Source organism: Trichoderma virens (genome assembly GCF_000170995.1).
Source record: "Trichoderma virens Gv29-8 chromosome Unknown TRIVIscaffold_92, whole genome shotgun sequence".
In the NCBI taxonomy this organism is placed as follows: Eukaryota; Fungi; Ascomycota; class Sordariomycetes; order Hypocreales; family Hypocreaceae; genus Trichoderma; species Trichoderma virens.
The window spans coordinates 1822238-1838884 of record NW_014013657.1 but is presented as its reverse complement, the minus strand read 5'-3'; the positions used below and the strand labels follow the sequence as shown (position 1 = coordinate 1838884).

Sequence of the window (16647 nt, the reverse complement as noted above, 5' to 3'; positions counted from 1 at the left end):
TACTTGTAATGTATGGTGATATCATTATCAATGCTATACAACTAATTGCCAATTCCGTGTTCACGTCATTTGTAACCAATAGTATCCATGTCAACACTGGGTTCAAGGTTGTTATTCCTTCACACCCACTACCCATCGAATATCGTATACAGATAAGGTAGGGTCGAGTATCGAGTTAGAGACGGCGTACGACTAACACGGCCTCGGGAGATCTCACCTTACAGGGCAAGATAAGATCATCTCCAATCTAGCCGTGTGATATGCCGTTAACCCGCAGAGAGGACATGAACTAGGATTGTGACTCGAACCAAGTATCATCGCCGACTCGAAAAATGACCAGTCTTCGGACTCTAAGTATCTACACAGTGTGGTATTGGAGGTAATAGCATTGACAATCCTCTGGAGTCTAGAAGGTTTTGCTAGAGGTTCCATGTCAGGTACTCATTGTAGACTTGCACCTGCGTGGTGTGGTAAGGCAATTTGTAAGACTGGCTTACATGTATGCAGTTTCAAAAGATTACCTGGTAGATATCAAGAGCTTGATAGGAAGAAGGTAGGCCTCGCAACGAATATAAAAGTAGCCGTCAAAGCCCGCAATTCATCTCCATTCTCCAAAGTCATCATATAATACTCTCTCCATCTTATCTTTTCCTATCTAGCCTCTCCATCATCATTCACACAAATCTCTCATGATGGCTCAAGTCCAGCGTGCCCCAAATGACCCACGGCCGGTAGACGATCCCAGGATCGATCTTTCTGCACGAATTCGCACCAAGTCGTACTATCTCCCCAACCTCAGACCATACTACAATGACTGGCCTGATGAGATGAACCCACACTATGCACAGCTGAAAGAAGCTATTGAAGCTAGAATCAAGAAGTACGTGTCTTTCATAATTATTCTGCTTGAATCAATGCAGCTAACACTTTTTCTCAACTGTCAGGATCTACTCTCCAAAGATGGCAGCTGCCCTCATTGATATTGATTATGCACTGTTGTCTTGCATCTGGTGGCCTCGTTGCGAGTATAAGAGGTTAGAAGTTGGCACCTTTTGGTCTCTCTGGTTGTTCACATGGGACGACGAGATCGACCAATCTACCTCAGAACTCTTCATCAACCTTGAAAATGCCGATAAATTCAGGGATGAGACTTACCACTTTGTCCGATATGTCCTTGGAGTCCCCAATGAGGAGACGGACAAATGGCAGTTCGACAAGAACCCCCCAACACTGCCTGTCATCGCTAGCTTAGCAGATATTGGCGAGGAGGTGAAGAACTTTTACAACCACGGTAAGTAACTCCCCCTCCCCTGGTTAGATCATTAACTGACAAAGTTATCTAGACCAGATTATGTGCCTCGTGGATGAGATTTACTACTACATGGACAACCAACAGCGCGAGCAGCGCCGTAAGCTCACGGGTGTCATTCCAACGCCTGCTCAGTATATTGAGACTAGACTGGGAACAAGCGCAGTCCAATTGATGTTAGCCTTGAATGAGTATGTTTACATAAATCACCCTATTCAACGTGCACTTGGCTAATAAATCACCAAGATATGTCGACAATCAATGCATCCCTAGGTGGATCATGACTCACTCCAAGATGGCTGACATCTGGCGTGAGACTAACTTGAACATGTCGCTGTCCAATGATATGCTCTCTCTCCGAAAAGAGATCAAGACTGGAGATATTGATAGCATGATTCCCGTCTTGATGTACAACCGTAACATGACTGTTCAAGAGGCCATTGCGGTAGGTGTTGCTTCCAGCGGCACACATATATTCTAACGGGCATCACTAACTTTGCCTCAGGACACCTGTGTAGAACTCAAGAAAAATATTGATCGGTATGATGTCGCAGCCGCAGATCTTCTCGCAATTGTCGCGGAAAGGGAATCAGAGTGGGTCGAGGAGGTAGACAGCTACATTGTTGGATGCAGACATAACATGATGGGCAACCTTCTGTGGAGGTATGTTTCAAGATGCCCAAAATGTCCTAAGAATCATGACCCGCTAACAGCATATATAGTCTTACGACTACACGATATGGCCTGGGAAAGATCGAGCGTGATATTCATGGTGGCATGACGGTCGTGGTGAATCACGCTGCTTGAGGTAATTGTTTTACGATTCATGTATCTACTTGACTCTATGCTGCTTTTGTTTTACGAATCTCGTGTTGGGAAAATTGATAACGAGAGCATGGAATTTCATGAGCTCATTGGAGGGAAATAAAAATATTTAAGAAAAAATTTGCATCATCTTACTCCCTGGCTAATTTAATGCTATCCAAGCGAACAATGAAGTTGTGAATCTGGGCTAAATTGCAGATCACGGCCTTGACGGGCAAATAATGCGACGTTACCAGCTACACGCATGAACGCACTAGGCCTTTGGAGGCTCAATCGTGCGCATAGATCGTCATAAGCACGGCATCTCATTCTCCCACGTGTCCCTCAAGGTTGTTGGAAGCGAACCAACAGTATCAGTTAGGTTCTAGTAATCCTGGTAGAGCACGGGATTTTTCGATTGGATCAAAACACGTCGGAATAACCCATCTGCACACGTAATGGTAGGGAATAAAGGAATACGACCTAACAGGCTCATGTATAAAAAAGGAAGCCGAACAAGGATTTCTAGAGCCCTTGATGGAAGCCGTTATCGCCACGTTAATACCACCGCCCCCTGTCCATCGGATCCCGCCCCCCTTGCAACGATCATATCGCCCAACATGGTAACACACACTACTGCATGCCACCACACGCCAGAGGTGGTGTTAGCGAGCATCGAACGATGCTTGCAGACAGTTGATTGTCTCGTGTTTCGCCGGTTTCTCCAGGTACTACAGGTTAGGTACAGGTTAGGTACAGGTTAGGTACTGGGGTAGGCAGTTGGTGATTGAGAGTCCGATTGGTGACGGCGTTGTATACATGTAGTCTGTTATATTGCTGTAACAACACCCAACAGTGGGAAGCATATGACGCAATGATACAACTGAGATACTACAGAATGCCTCTCTAGAAGGAGCTGGCCAATCCATGATGCCTTCCTGTCGAGTTTGCCCCTCTTCTCCCCCTCTACAAGATATTTCTCCTCCCCCTCTCTCTTTTCATCCGTTTTCATCCCTTCTCCTACAGCCTCGTCTACACCAAGCACTGTGACACTATTCCTACATATTAAACCACAAAAAGCATCCTCTTTTGGCAAAAATGGTTCCCAAAGTTGGCATCAACGGCTTTGGCCGAATCGGTCGAGTTGTTCTCCGCAATGCCCTCGAGACGGGCGCCGTCGAGGTGGTGGCACTCAACGATCCTTTCATTGAGCCTCACTATGCAGTAAGAAAGCCTACTTCTCATTTTTTTCGCATATCTTCAGGATAGCATCTAATCTCACTGTTACACTTCCGTAGGAGTACATGTTCAAGTATGATTCCACTCACGGCCGCTTCAAAGGCGACATCAAAGTCGATGGCAAGGACCTAGTTATCGATGGAAAGAGGATCAAGTTCTACCAGGAGAGAGACCCCGCCAATATCCCCTGGAAGGATAGCGGCGCTGAGTATATTGTCGAATCTACTGGTGTTTTCACCACCACAGAGAAAGCCAGTGCCCACTTCAAGGGTGGCGCCAAGAAAGTCATCATTTCTGCTCCCTCTGCTGACGCCCCTATGTACGTGATGGGTGTCAATGAGGACACCTACGCAGGTGCCAATGTCATCTCCAATGCCTCTTGCACAACCAACTGTCTAGCACCGCTGGCCAAGACACTCAATGACAAGTTTACCATCGTCGAGGGTCTTATGACTGCCATCCACGCTTACACCGCGAGTCAAAAGACTGTCGATGGTCCTTCGTCCAAGGATTGGCGTGGCGGTCGTGCTGCCGCACAAAACCTGATTCCTAGCTCCACTGGGGCTGCCAAGGCTGTTGGAAAGGTTATTCCTGAGTTGGCAGGCAAGGTCACTGGCATGTCTGTCCGAGTTCCCACCGTCAACGTTTCTCTCGTTGACTTCACGGTCCGATTTGCAAAGGACGTCACTTATGACGAGGTCAAGGCTGCGATCAAGGAGGCCTCTGAGGGACCTCTCAAAGGTATGAGACTCTAGTCTGAGATTATTTTTATGGATCGAAGCTAATAAAAGTCCTGTGAGCAGGCATCCTCGCTTACACTGAAGACGACATTGTGTCTACTGACATACTCACTGACCCTCACTCATCGACTTTTGATGCCAAGGCTGGCATAGCCTTGAACAAGAATTTTGTCAAGGTCATGAGCTGGTACGACAATGAATACGGCTACAGTCGCCGTGTGGTGGATCTGATCGTCTTTGTTTCCAAAAAGGATGCCGGCCAGTAAGACAAAGTGAACGGCCCGGGGTATTTCACGAGTGTTAGTGCTCACTAACGGGCCACGCATCCCCCATGTATTGAGATTTCCAAGGGTGGAATTGTCCGAGATACAGATGGTAAAAAGGATTAGTAAAATAAAAAGTCTTTAACAGTTCCTCTTGCCGATCGTGCCGCCTCTAAATTAAAAAGCCACAAAAAGTCCCCGGAAAGCACCCCAAATTGCACGCAAAGTACCCCGAACTGCTATGAAGTCTCTGCTAGGACAATTCGAAAACAGGGTGACATACACGCGTATCACGATGAAATCCCTGTTCACACGGCACGGCACGAAGTCGTAGACGGGGAAATATCACTGCCCGCACCTGGGTGTGAATGGGGCAGGTTGCTGCTCTAGCGAGGTGTCCAACCACATGGGCATACGAGTAGTCGTCTTACCGGCATGAATCTAGCAGGCATCATCCTGAAGGAATCCGACAAGGATATAGATATGCCTAGGCCGGGCCGGGGTGGGGGTTAACATATTGAGGCGCATAAAAGGGCAGGAGTACGTCAAGGTTGAGTTGCTATCAACATCGACAAACAGATTGCTCATTTTGCTCAGTAATTCAAGAAGTCATAGCGTGCACGGTTAATCTCTCGGCATAATGTCCAAGGCCACAAACGCGCAAGAATTCATCACTGAATTTGCCAATGCCTTTAGCGGCAGCGGGGATTCGGTCAAGCTCGATGAGTTTTTCGCCAATGATGTCGTCTTTTCTGATTATAGTAAGTGGCATAACGAATTATCAATGCACAATTTAACACTCCTTCATAACCAGAGTCGGAAGTAATCCGAGAGAGGGGCTGACAAGACATGTTCGCAACAACAGTGATTCCCACCACCGTCGGCCTAGATAAGCAAGGCTGGTTGAACCATTGCGCCAACTACTATGCCAATGTGCACAACATGAGGACCAAAACATTTAACGTCTTTGGAGATGTTGATGATTTAGTTGGGTGGGAGTACCGGTTTACCTTTACCTCCAAGAAAGACAACCCGGAGATGGGCGTCAAGGAAGGCGAGGACATTACCCTCCGAGGCATGTCCATCTTCAAGCTCCGAAGATCGGAGAAGGGGCTGCAGATTGCGGAGGAGAGAGATTACTACAGTTTCTTGCACAAGGAAGACTAGAGCACTACGTAATGCTGATGAATGACTATGCTAGCGTTGATTCTTATGTTGCTTCTAAGTGAAGTCTTCATGCTTCTGAAAGTGGCTTTGTATTCCGGCGGTCAGGGCGCCAGGATAACAACTGTACAAGGAAAAGAACAAAATTCTGCAGCACAGGTAACTAAGATATGTGTGAATTGTTACCTTGACCGCCACTGTTTCCCTTTCTCTTTCTCTTCCTTTGGTTATTATGGGTCCGAAGGAGCTTGGTTCAGGAGTATTGGTCGTTTGCCTTTGAATGATATTGCCAGCTGATTGATCAAATTGTTGAAGAAGTCGATTGTTATTGCTTATAGGCAAACATGATTTGAAATACGCAGTTTAAGATGAACCAAGTCGCCTCACGTGTAAGTTCGAACATATTACACCATTGTAGATTCTGGTCGCATCTTGAAATGTCTTCTCTAGCTATTATGCTACTACCAATAAATAGAAACATATCGATATTTCATTATAGAATCAAGATTCTAATGCAATGATGGCAGAAAAATCAGTTATTCCTCCTACCAGTTAATGTTACTGGCTCTATGCCCAATATGCGTGTTCGTCGAATACAACCCCCTGTGAGCAATTTTGTTATGAGATAGCCGCCTGTGCAGATGTTTCAAATGTGACACTTGCTCTCTTTTTTCGAAAAGCTATTCTTGATGATAACTTTTTAAATATCCTCATGAGGACGAAGTAAGATTGGCCATTCATACCTCTCAGAAAATACTGGTTTCTGGGAGTAATTGTTGCGTCCATCTCACTTTTCAACAGCGTTCTAGTGTCTTTTTACAAGAGCAAACTTTTATTAGGCTCCAGGGAGGGTTGCTGGTATCTTCCAGGCTGTCAGTCAACGTACCCATCGATGAGCATCAACCAACGCTACAATTACTACAAATATCGTCCAATATAGACTAAGCTGTGAAACAGTACAAGGACAGAGGAAGTTGCAATAAGACATGACTTGAGATAAATGTTAAGTGCCTTGAGGGGTGCCGTGAGAAATTAGCAGGATTTTCAACCCGGTATCCTCTATTTTAAACTTCAGTTATTTGCCAGCACAGGCGCCCAAGTTCCTTTAACTGGTGCATGAAGGCTGTGCGGTGTGTCTCAGAGAAGCCAAAATACCCCTTTCTAGAGTGGCGGGAATGGGATCCACGTGGCGCGGACCGCATGAGAATGTCGCTCAAGTACTCCGTAAACTGCTCGGCAATCGTCAAACTAATTCTGAGCTAGAGTCATCTCCTCGATCCTAATCATCTTTTGGGGAGGAGTTGCAACCCTGCAAAGGATCTGAGGGAATGGTCTGTTTGCAGAGGCGCAAACCCGGGACCTTAGCTGCGGCATAATGCTTGTCTCGGAAAGAGGCCCTTCTGACGATAGGGTTACATATATTAAACATGTCACAAGTCTCAGATGATCCCGTACCTGGGCAGTCCAACAGGCAGCATGATCAGATACGCATACTAATTGGTGCCAATTCAACATTGAGGTATCGTAAACGCGTCATTTCCTCTTTTGAACACCTGTTCCCAAATTGGAGGGGAGAATTATTGAAGCATCAGCTGTGACTAATATCGAACGGCTTTAGGAATACCCTAGGAATGACTCCTCCAATGTGCTGTTGCCCAAAGTACCTGCATAGAGCTGTTCATTTTATGCAATATCTTTTCCCTGGCTTCTGGATGTATTATTACTCGCGTGGGATGGCTTTATAAACGGTACCTCTTTCGTACAGAGTACAATATACGAAAAAAGATACATACTGTCTCACAGTCCACTAGAAACCGCGCCATCCCTGTTTCATGTTGAAGGCTCCGTCATTCCACATAAAGTACATATACCAGAACCAAGCCACGTTCAGCGGTGAGCATAAGAGGAGGATCAGACCTTCCTCCAAACATGAACCAGGAGAATTATTGCTTCAACCCGCTTTCGAGATACCAGAAGCTTCACTAGAGGGAACAGTCTGCCAATAAGTGTCCGTCATGGTCGTGCTAGCAGCAAGTCAGCCTCGACGAACATACTTGCTTTGGACACGGTTCTCCTACCCGACTGAACATGGCCCCCAAGATGCCTATTCTGTTCCAAGCTGGGCTGCTAACCAGTTCAACTCAGCCTATTCCATCATAGTCGGGCTACTAATGGTCGAAGTCTGGACTATCATAATTGCTCTAGCGTTGTTCCTCGTCTTTAAATGGCAGAGGAGACAAAACAAGGGGAGTGTCCTACACCCTGTAGTCCCGATTTTGTGGAACAACAGAGGAGCCATCGATGGATCATTCATAGAGATCTCCAAATACATCAAGAGAGAAAACGCTCGCCCATGGGTCTTCTTTATTTTGTTTCTAATTATGACAGCGTGGGTAGCGCAGACGGCTGTGGCCATTATTATTCCCCCGATGATCATTCTTAGCAACGCAGCTCCTGTTGATCCGAAGACTGTGTATACACCATATTCCGATCCGCTAGACTTCTCCAAGAAAGAGGCAGCATTTGCTTTGCAGGTTCCAGCGGCTCTTCGGGCGGCCGGTAACAGCGCGTTCCCGTCCGATATTCTCGACAAGAGAGTCATGGTTAACACGGAGAAACTGGGTAGCAGCAGCAATGGCGAGCAGATACAGCGCACCAATTACAGCTACAATGTAACAGGGGTCGACTTTGGCCTACAAAAGTATCCCGACCTCAAGCTATACGTCACTGGTTCATGCATTACAGATTATGAGCAGCTCAACCACACCAGTTATGAGACAGTAAACGAAAAAGTCGTCGCTGTTGACACGTATAAGTTCTCCGATGGTGGTATTCATGGTAATGTCCGAGTTTCGCTCTTTAATGGAAGGCCTCCCATTGCTTTCTTCCTTGCTGGGGTTTTCACAAAGGGGACTCTTGACCAAAGCAATATCACATGGTCCGCGATTATTTCCTCTATCAACAGGACAAGCTTCAGTCCAAGCACTGATCCTTGGTACCGCACCGAGCGCTTCCAAGACTCTGATGTAGGTGCAGCATACATGGTGGTCCCGGGACGGCCGATATTGTCATGCTGGGAAGACAATACTTGGTCATACAAAGGCTTCAACAGCACTGCCAGTGGGCTCAGCAGCGACCATCTTCCTGGGTTAGAACTTTCTAAGGGTGTGCAAAAAATATTCGGTTTCATAAACGGCTCAATGGTTGGCGCCATGGGCCAACAACTTGGAAGCTTTGCGTTACAGTCCGGATTGAAGTCGCTCGGCTTCTACAGACCAATCTTTGATGCTGGCGCTAGCAGCATCCATAACGATCTAAATCGTCTCGTCCGTATAGCCTTTGTCGCTACCTGCAGCTTGTTGAGCGATTCCACGCTGTTTCCTATCGATGCCAGTGCAAAGACTGACAATATCATCACGGCTCAAGACGATCCCAGCGATTTTGTTGTTTGGAGCTCTGACGTGACCGCGTTGTCGGTAAAACTTCTCATCGCTTTCCCGAGTATTCTAGTAGGATCCTGGCTATGTGCCATTTTATTGCTCTTCTTCACTCCCGTTCGACTGGTAAAGGGTCTTGATTCCAGCAGCATGTTTGCATTCATACAGAAGCAACACCCAACTTTTGGTCCAACGCCTCATAAAGACGGCCGAGTAAATTGGCAAGAGTAAGTTTCTCTTAGACATGTCTTTTCGCACTTATTTCTCTCTCTCTATAAGTACTTACCATAAATAGACATACAGGAGACTTCGATACAGAACAGGCGATCGAGACAAAACATGCAGAGAAAAAGGACGGGGGGTCTACTTCCATCTGTTGCGAAGAGATAGCAACACCAACAGAATGAGAATCACATTGACATCAATATCAGTATGAGTTAATATGAAGATATCACAATGGGGAATAATAAAAATAGAAAAAATGATTGAATAAAGGTACTTGGTCCAGGTAAGGCAAGGATTGTACATCGAATCTTAACCATTGGCTTTCTCGGGGCGCGAATCACAAGGTTTTGAGCGCATCATTATCATCAGAGAACATTTTAATAACGTAATAATGAATCCATATCGTGACGATTTGAAAAGATACGCTTTATTCACTTGTGGATAGGGAGTCTAGGTTTCTAAGTCCAGAATCCAAAACCAGCAGGAAGATGTTTTTGCAGTCGATTCATTACAATGCCCATGGTATTTATGGATTCGCATACTTGAATATAAGAACCTTTCTTTTTTAACTTTGTACATGTCTGCAATAATTGTTTGAATACATCTTTGACGCATCTGCCAGTAACATGTATGCTATTTTTATATCATGGAACGGGTGGAAACCGACAGCCGTCTAGAGAAAAACAGTCCAAGGCGCAGCATGAATCACAGCTGGCAAAAAGAGCACATGAATCCAAGTGACAGTGCAGCCTTTGTACAAACACCAAATTTTTGAGCCGATCTTAGACCGCTTCTCTGAACAACAAACAACGCGCTGGCTTGCTTCCAAACACCACTGACTACCTTCAAGTCATTCGATTTGTAGATCACAAGAGCCGCAGCACAGCGTTTGACATATAAGTGTTTGGTAATCTCGTGTTTACGTGGAGCTATGGTTACCTTGAAATTAATGACTAACATTTCTAGACGACTTGAAGAAGGCTTTCCTTTCAGATTCTGTACCGTTGCACCAAGTTGCCATCGAAACTTCTGCCCAAGAGAACCCGTCCTGCGCTTCACCAACTTCGAAGGCGAGACAGCTGCCAGGGCGCAGATGTGCGGAGCAAAAGAGATTTACTGCTGCCAAAGCCATTGTATTCGGCCCATCGGGTGGTATATCGTGGAGCCATGTGAGGCCTTCGTCATAGCCAACTCTGCCATTACCCAGCTCACCGTTGGCACCGGAAGTTGGAGTTGGAACTGGAACACGAGCACATGCGGATGTTCCGTACCGAGAGTTGTGAGAAGACAGAGATGCCGGCATCGGAGTTGCATTACATGCACTTGGAGTAGCCTGTATTCAACGTTTACGGCGATGCAGCAGTGGGCGGATGCTGCGAAAGAGTATCCAGAGTGGTGGACACAGAGCCTGGGAGATGACCTGTTGTCTCGAAGAACCAAGATGAGACTGAGGAACGAATACGGTCAATTCCGAAAAGACAAGGGCAAGGAGCGAGCTATTGACGTTCCACAAGCGTTTGCTGCTGCGAGCAGTTACGAGCAGTGGCCAGGTCATCATGAGACATCAGGAACATTTTCGAGCCTGGCAGGTACATTCGAGTCCTTGCCAGGGTCTTCTTTGGAGAGTTTCTCGAACAGTTGCTTGGGCATGCCCAATTCAAATATACATCCTCTGTCTTCAACGACAAGCGGACAAGTTTGGGGTGACGGCTTGGGAGAAAGGTTTTCGACGACGCGAGGGTTTCTGAGAACGGCCGATATACTAGACCCAGGTCAAGAAGTAGCAAACACAGCAAGCGCTTCCACCATGCACCCTAATTTAGGATATCAGCCGGATTTCTGGAAAGCATATGAGCCACCGCAACCTCTATTGGCAGTTGAGCAAGTCTGGGGCGTGGAGGATGGTGATACAACTCAGTCAATACAGCCGCAGCACGAGGCTACAGAGCACACCGCAAATGCAAACTCCCTTGTACTTGATCTCGACGACCCATTCTGGAATATTGTTTTGGCATCTGGCGATGATTTGGTGTTGGACACTGGTATGAACCTTGGTCAAACGAGCGGCAGCAACCCGGCGCATTATCTATGAGGAGCTTTGTGAAATGATCGCGGCAACACGATTGGAGGGTTCATTTAGAAGTCTATGCAATATACATAGAGTGACAAGGATTTTGGCGTTGTTCTGTAGAATGAGGCCGCAAATAAATAGACTTGGCAACAGCTGGTGTTGTAGTAGAGTGTAGAGTCGGCTTTTAGTCGGCGTACCAAACGACTTGTCCAGCTTAGAGAAATCAGATGTTTTGTTGCATATCTTTCTTCTTGCTTCTGTGAAAACGATTTTTAGAAGTAAATCTTATAGAGAAAAAAAAAAGGGGGGGGGGGGGGGGGGGGAAAAAAAAAAGAGCTTGGGGAAATTAAAAAGAGGTGCATTGAGTTTGTAGAGATGCTTGAGCCTGGATTTGGGAGTAGAAGCAGGAGACTATGAGTTACCTCCAAATGTGTACAGCCTAGCACGTTACAGTATGTTAAAGCAACTCAATATTCCTTGTGAATGAAAATATAAGCAAGTCGAGATATTACTCACTGGTGTCGTGAAATAGGTATGAAGAGTCATACGCCACAGCCGTAGTGGGTTGAACCGCCGATAGCATTACGCAGTGAGTCACTCCCATCAATCCTTCAATACCCCCTACTAGGTATATGAATGCGCGAACTCTACCGTTTCGAAACAAAAACTTTCACCTTTGCTTTCTCAACTTGGTGCAAGGCAAAGTCCAAATAAAACCGACAACTGCTCGGTAGTCCAATAGCGACTTCGAAGCCGTCACCATGCCGAGCAAAGAGATGGACAGAATGCTGCCGTCGCCAAACCCTCCAAGCAGCGAGCCTGGCACCATTCTAGTCGAAACTGAAAGAATCATTATTCGGCGATATCTCTTGTCAGATGCTGCGGCCTTGGCATTAGCCGCAAACCACGAGCAAGTCGCCAGCTACATGAGCGACCGTTTCGCCAGCCCATACACCATTACCGACGCCGAAAACTTCATCCAACGGAGCGTCCACGAGGGTGATTCCGCCGTATACCCGCATGCCGCTGCGATACTCATAAAGCCAGGCTGTCCATGCAATCCTTCGACAACAGAGCCACTCCTCGTTGGCGGCATTGGCTCTCGTCCTCAGGCAGACATCCTCTACAGAACTTGGGACTTGGGCTACTACCTCTCGCCGTCAGTATGGCGCCAGGGCTACGGGACTGAGGCGCTCGGCGCATTCGCGAGATGGGCCTTTGAAACATGGCCAACACTAAATCGTCTACAAGCGCAGGCGTATGAGAGCAATGTGGCGAGCCAAAAGCTGTTGCAGAAGTGCGGCTTCGTGCTGGAGGGGAGGGGAAGAGGGGCTGTTGAGAAGAATGGGAAGATTATGGACGAGGTTCGTTTTGGCTTGTTGAGAGATGACTTGAAATAGATGTTGGGAGATGGTTTCTATATTATGATACAACTGTTTTGCGAATAATTGGTTGGGGAGAGTTTGAGAGACGGGGGGTTCCAAGTCATACGTGGCGAGATACCTACTAACTACTAATATACACTACTATTACTACCCCGTTCTATCCAGTTGAATTCAGACGATGCTTCTTTTCATGCCAAAATATATAGATTACCCTCTGTGTTTATAGCAATTAATCTGTGCAGGCAAAAATAAACCGAAATAAATAAAAAGTAAGCGCATCAATCTCCTCTAAAATGCGGTTTAATCATCACCATCTTTACTACTAAGGTCAATGATCTATGATTCAACCAATTTGCCCATTTGCCAATTGCAGCCCGCTGATTGGCCCCGAGCTGCGGCGCAAAAATGATATCCCGCGCCCCACCATCACGGAACTGCAAGCTTCCCCGATTCTCAAATCACCAACTCCAAGGCGAGCATCACCCGTCTAATCAGCCATTGATCTCGGGCTAGCAGAGGCTCTCCTGGGGATTGACTTCCTTCACCTCCCTGGTCCCTAGTCCCTAATCTCCAGCTCTTCCGACAGGGCCTCGCTCCTCCGCAATGGCCGTCCTCCACAGACTCATTGGCCAGAGTGCCAGGCGACTATGCCTGCGACCTGCGACGTCTCTTGCCACTCGACCCTTCTCATCAACTGCGTTCCGCAAATATGCGTCGCCCGAGCATGTTGGCACGCGGCTGATTCCCACCGACGAGCACTTCAAACAGACCGGCGACGTGTACGGCTTCCCCTCCAGGCCCGAGCCCACGACCACCACCGACAAAAAGCCGCGCGACAACAGCGTCGAGGATCGCAAAGTCAGACACTACACTGTCAACTTCGGACCCCAGCACCCTGCCGCCCACGGTGTGTTGCGGTTGATTCTCGAGCTTACCGGTGAAGAAATCGTCCGAGCCGATCCCCACGTCGGTCTGCTGCATCGAGGAACCGAAAAGTTGATTGAGTACAAGACGTATCTCCAGGCTCTGCCCTACTTTGATCGTTTGGACTACGTCTCCATGATGACCAACGAGCAATGCTTTGCTCTTGCCGTTGAGAAGCTCCTCAACATTGAGATCCCCGACCGTGCCAAGTACATTCGGACTCTGTTTGCCGAGATTACCCGTATCCTGAACCACCTGATGTCCGTCCTGTCACACGCCATGGACGTTGGTGCGCTGACGCCTTTCTTGTGGGGTTTCGAGGAGCGTGAGAAGCTCATGGTATGCGACTCCAAAGCAGATTGAAGAAATCATAGGATGAAGACGATTTTGTGTGGCTAATACAGTTGGATAGGAATTCTATGAGCGTGTCTCTGGTGCTCGTTTCCACGCCGCCTACGTTCGTCCCGGAGGTGTTCACCAGGATATCCCCATTGGACTGCTGGATGACATCTACCAGTGGGCTACCCAGTTCGGAGACCGTATCGACGAGACTGAGGAGATGCTTACTGATAACCGTATCTGGATTGAGCGTCTGAGGGGTGTTGGTGTCGTCTCTGCCGCTGACGCTTTGAACTTGTCCTTCACTGGTGTCATGCTCCGCGGCTCTGGCATTCCTTATGATATTCGCAAGAACCAGCCCTATGACGCCTACGACAAGGTCGAGTTCGACGTCCCCGTTGGCACCAACGGCGACTGCTACGACCGATACCTGTGCAGAATGGAGGAGTTCAGACAATCCCTGCGCATCATCCACCAGTGCCTGAACCAGATGCCTGCCGGCCCTGTCCGTGTCGAGGACTACAAGATTGCTCCTCCTCCCCGAGCTGCCATGAAGGAGAACATGGAGGCTCTGATCCACCACTTCCTGCTCTACACCAAGGGCTACGCCGTGCCCCCTGGAGAGACCTACTCTGTCATGGAGGCCCCCAAGGGCGAGATGGGTGTCTTCTTGGTCAGTGACGGCAGTGAGCGCCCATACAGGTGCCACATCCGTGCTCCTGGCTTTGCCCACCTGGGTGGTTTTGACCACGTCGCCAAGGGTCACTTGTTGGCTGATGCGGTCGCTTTAATCGGTACTATGGATCTTGTGTTTGGTATGTATCATCCATATGAAACGAACAAATTCATTGAGAAATCCGTTACTAATGTGCTTGTACAGGTGAGGTTGACAGGTAAAACTAAGGAGGTGGAAGGCAAAAATATTAGAATTTCGTTTTCTTTGTCTGTAGCCATAACTGACTGGGAGAAGTTTCGTAAATACTCTCAAGAATTTTGTCATGTTCATATCTGGCGATGCCCCTTGAGACATTCTTACAATGATGTGAATGAGCGATTTATGAGATGTGGTATTGATACAATTGGGCTATTTCCTTACTTTCAAAGGGGACATGCTTTTCTAGGCGGATTTGGCGATGAAGCCTAATTCTATACAACAGCTGCAAAGCATAATCTTGTTTCAAACCCTCAGCCCCCGACCAGAGGCCTGATCCATGAAAAAGTTCTTGAGCGGCCCGAGGGCATTGGCGGCCTTCAAACCCAGCGACCTCAGGGGGATCAGGGGACCGCTCCCCACAGAGTACAGCTTGTGAAGCTTATCACACACCCCCATCAACACGTGGTTTGCAGCATATCTCTCGCTGTTATACGACTCGAGAGCCATCTGCGTTCCTAAATCTTGGCCATGAGATACAGCGTACTCGATGGTCTTGACCAGGCTCTGGATATCGCCCTGTCCTTGATTCAGGCCCTGTCCGGCAAGCGGATGGACGCTATGCGCCGCGTCACCGACAAGAGCGATACGCTCACTGATGTAAGAGTCTGCATGTCGGAATTTCAGGGGGAACGATGCGACGCTGCCCTCTTGAACGCCAACAACAAGCTGCGGGATGGCCTCAGGGTCGAAATTCGTATGCTGAAGCCTCCAAACAAGCTCATCCTCCTGTCCGGTAGCCTGAGTGTGCATATAAGCCAGGTCAACGGGGCTAAGTCGAAAAGCAGAGTTGACCAGCGCAATAAAATCCTTGGTAGACAGCTTTTTCAGCAGCGCGGCATTTGCAGGCGTGGTTGACCAGACCAGAGTTGCGTAGTTTCCAGGCAATGGAAGCATGGCAACAGGTCCAGTTGGAAGAAATCGCTGATATGCGGTTTTCCGATACTCGCCACCCCATCCATCGCCCTCCAGCTCCAGCGTTGCGACAAGCCCGTGCCGGTCATAGTCCCAACCCCGGCTTTCAATACGTGCGAATGATCGCACAGGGCTGTTGGCGCCGTCAGCTCCAACAAGGAGTCGAGCTGCCAGAGACTTGCCGCCTTGCAAGTGCACAACAGGCCATTCTGTCAGATCCAGGTCCTCGGTTTCCTCTCCAAACGTAATTTTTTCAACTCTTGAGCTATCGAAAACATCCACCCCGCCGAGTTCCTTTAGTCTCTTCAAAAGACCAGATGTGATATTTATATTCTCAACCATATAAGCAATAACGTTTCCTTGACTGACGGAGGAGCCGAACTGATAATCAAACTCTATGCGGGCATCCGTCACGCCGTCCCAGACCTGCATCTCGTGAAACTCTTGGATGCGACTGCGCTTCATATGCGGCCACACCCCGATAGTGTTTAGATACTGGGCTGTTGTAGGTGTGAGGGAGCTGCATCGGTTGGAGAATTGGGTCGGCGGTAGAGAGAGGGAAGCTGTCTTGGAGAGGTCCTGAGCTTCTACCAAGGCGACGCGGAGGCGAGATGTGGTGGGATTGGCGCCTATAGTATCAAAAGCCATTAGTGCTCGTCCTTAAATGATATACCGTCTTTTCTTACGCAGCGCAGTGAGGAGACTCAGTCCAGCAGGACCACCTCCGATGCAAACCACATCGTAGATGTCCTGGGAAGAAGCTGTCGCATAAGACCGTCGATAAGAGGCAGAACCGCGCGCCTGGCGAGAGCAGCTGCGGCAAATAAAGCGAGGGCTCGCCATAATGACCTTGTTCGACGCCATTGCAAAGACGCTGCGTCAAAGTCGAGCCTTCAATGGC

General features: G+C 48.0%; 8 protein-coding genes across 8 annotated transcripts; 7 read left to right on the top strand and 1 right to left on the bottom strand.

Annotated features, from left to right (window-relative positions):
* Positions 1 to 692: 692 nt before the first annotated feature.
* Positions 693 to 2116, top strand: TRIVIDRAFT_56195 (uncharacterized protein; the record flags this gene model as incomplete). Its single annotated transcript, XM_014094494.1, has 6 exons — positions 693 to 880; positions 945 to 1291; positions 1344 to 1500; positions 1556 to 1754; positions 1815 to 1972; positions 2032 to 2116. The coding sequence occupies 6 exons, from the start codon at positions 693 to 695 to the stop codon at positions 2114 to 2116; spliced, it is 1134 nt and encodes a 377-aa protein (XP_013949969.1).
* Positions 2117 to 3060: 944 nt separating this feature from the next.
* TRIVIDRAFT_217322 (uncharacterized protein) lies at positions 3061 to 4515 on the top strand (the record flags this gene model as incomplete). The annotated part of the gene is made up of 3 exons (XM_014094493.1): positions 3061 to 3337; positions 3412 to 4093; positions 4156 to 4515. 3 exons carry the CDS (start codon positions 3212 to 3214, stop codon positions 4356 to 4358), a joined length of 1011 nt encoding a protein of 336 aa, XP_013949968.1.
* Positions 4516 to 4929: 414 nt separating this feature from the next.
* Positions 4930 to 5556, top strand: TRIVIDRAFT_111175 (uncharacterized protein; the record flags this gene model as incomplete). The annotated part of the gene is made up of 2 exons (XM_014094492.1): positions 4930 to 5116; positions 5221 to 5556. The coding sequence occupies 2 exons, from the start codon at positions 4996 to 4998 to the stop codon at positions 5520 to 5522; spliced, it is 423 nt and encodes a 140-aa protein (XP_013949967.1).
* A 1978-nt stretch (positions 5557 to 7534) lies between these two features.
* On the top strand, positions 7535 to 9363 carry TRIVIDRAFT_64344 (uncharacterized protein; the record flags this gene model as incomplete). Its single annotated transcript, XM_014094491.1, has 2 exons — positions 7535 to 9183; positions 9252 to 9363. 2 exons carry the CDS (start codon positions 7535 to 7537, stop codon positions 9361 to 9363), a joined length of 1761 nt encoding a protein of 586 aa, XP_013949966.1.
* A 767-nt stretch (positions 9364 to 10130) lies between these two features.
* Positions 10131 to 11273, top strand: TRIVIDRAFT_207487 (uncharacterized protein; the record flags this gene model as incomplete). Its single annotated transcript, XM_014094490.1, has 1 exon — positions 10131 to 11273. One exon carries the CDS (start codon positions 10131 to 10133, stop codon positions 11271 to 11273), a length of 1143 nt encoding a protein of 380 aa, XP_013949965.1.
* A 764-nt stretch (positions 11274 to 12037) lies between these two features.
* TRIVIDRAFT_39063 (uncharacterized protein) lies at positions 12038 to 12652 on the top strand (the record flags this gene model as incomplete). Its single annotated transcript, XM_014094489.1, has 1 exon — positions 12038 to 12652. The coding sequence occupies one exon, from the start codon at positions 12038 to 12040 to the stop codon at positions 12650 to 12652; it is 615 nt and encodes a 204-aa protein (XP_013949964.1).
* Positions 12653 to 13117: 465 nt separating this feature from the next.
* TRIVIDRAFT_82504 (uncharacterized protein) lies at positions 13118 to 14924 on the top strand (the record flags this gene model as incomplete). Its single annotated transcript, XM_014094488.1, has 3 exons — positions 13118 to 13900; positions 13974 to 14715; positions 14781 to 14924. 3 exons carry the CDS (start codon positions 13241 to 13243, stop codon positions 14795 to 14797), a joined length of 1419 nt encoding a protein of 472 aa, XP_013949963.1.
* Positions 14925 to 15077: 153 nt separating this feature from the next.
* TRIVIDRAFT_56198 (uncharacterized protein) lies at positions 15078 to 16610 on the bottom strand (the record flags this gene model as incomplete). The annotated part of the gene is made up of 2 exons (XM_014094487.1): positions 15078 to 16375; positions 16433 to 16610. 2 exons carry the CDS (start codon positions 16608 to 16610, stop codon positions 15078 to 15080), a joined length of 1476 nt encoding a protein of 491 aa, XP_013949962.1.
* Between the last annotated feature and the right edge of the window lie 37 nt (positions 16611 to 16647).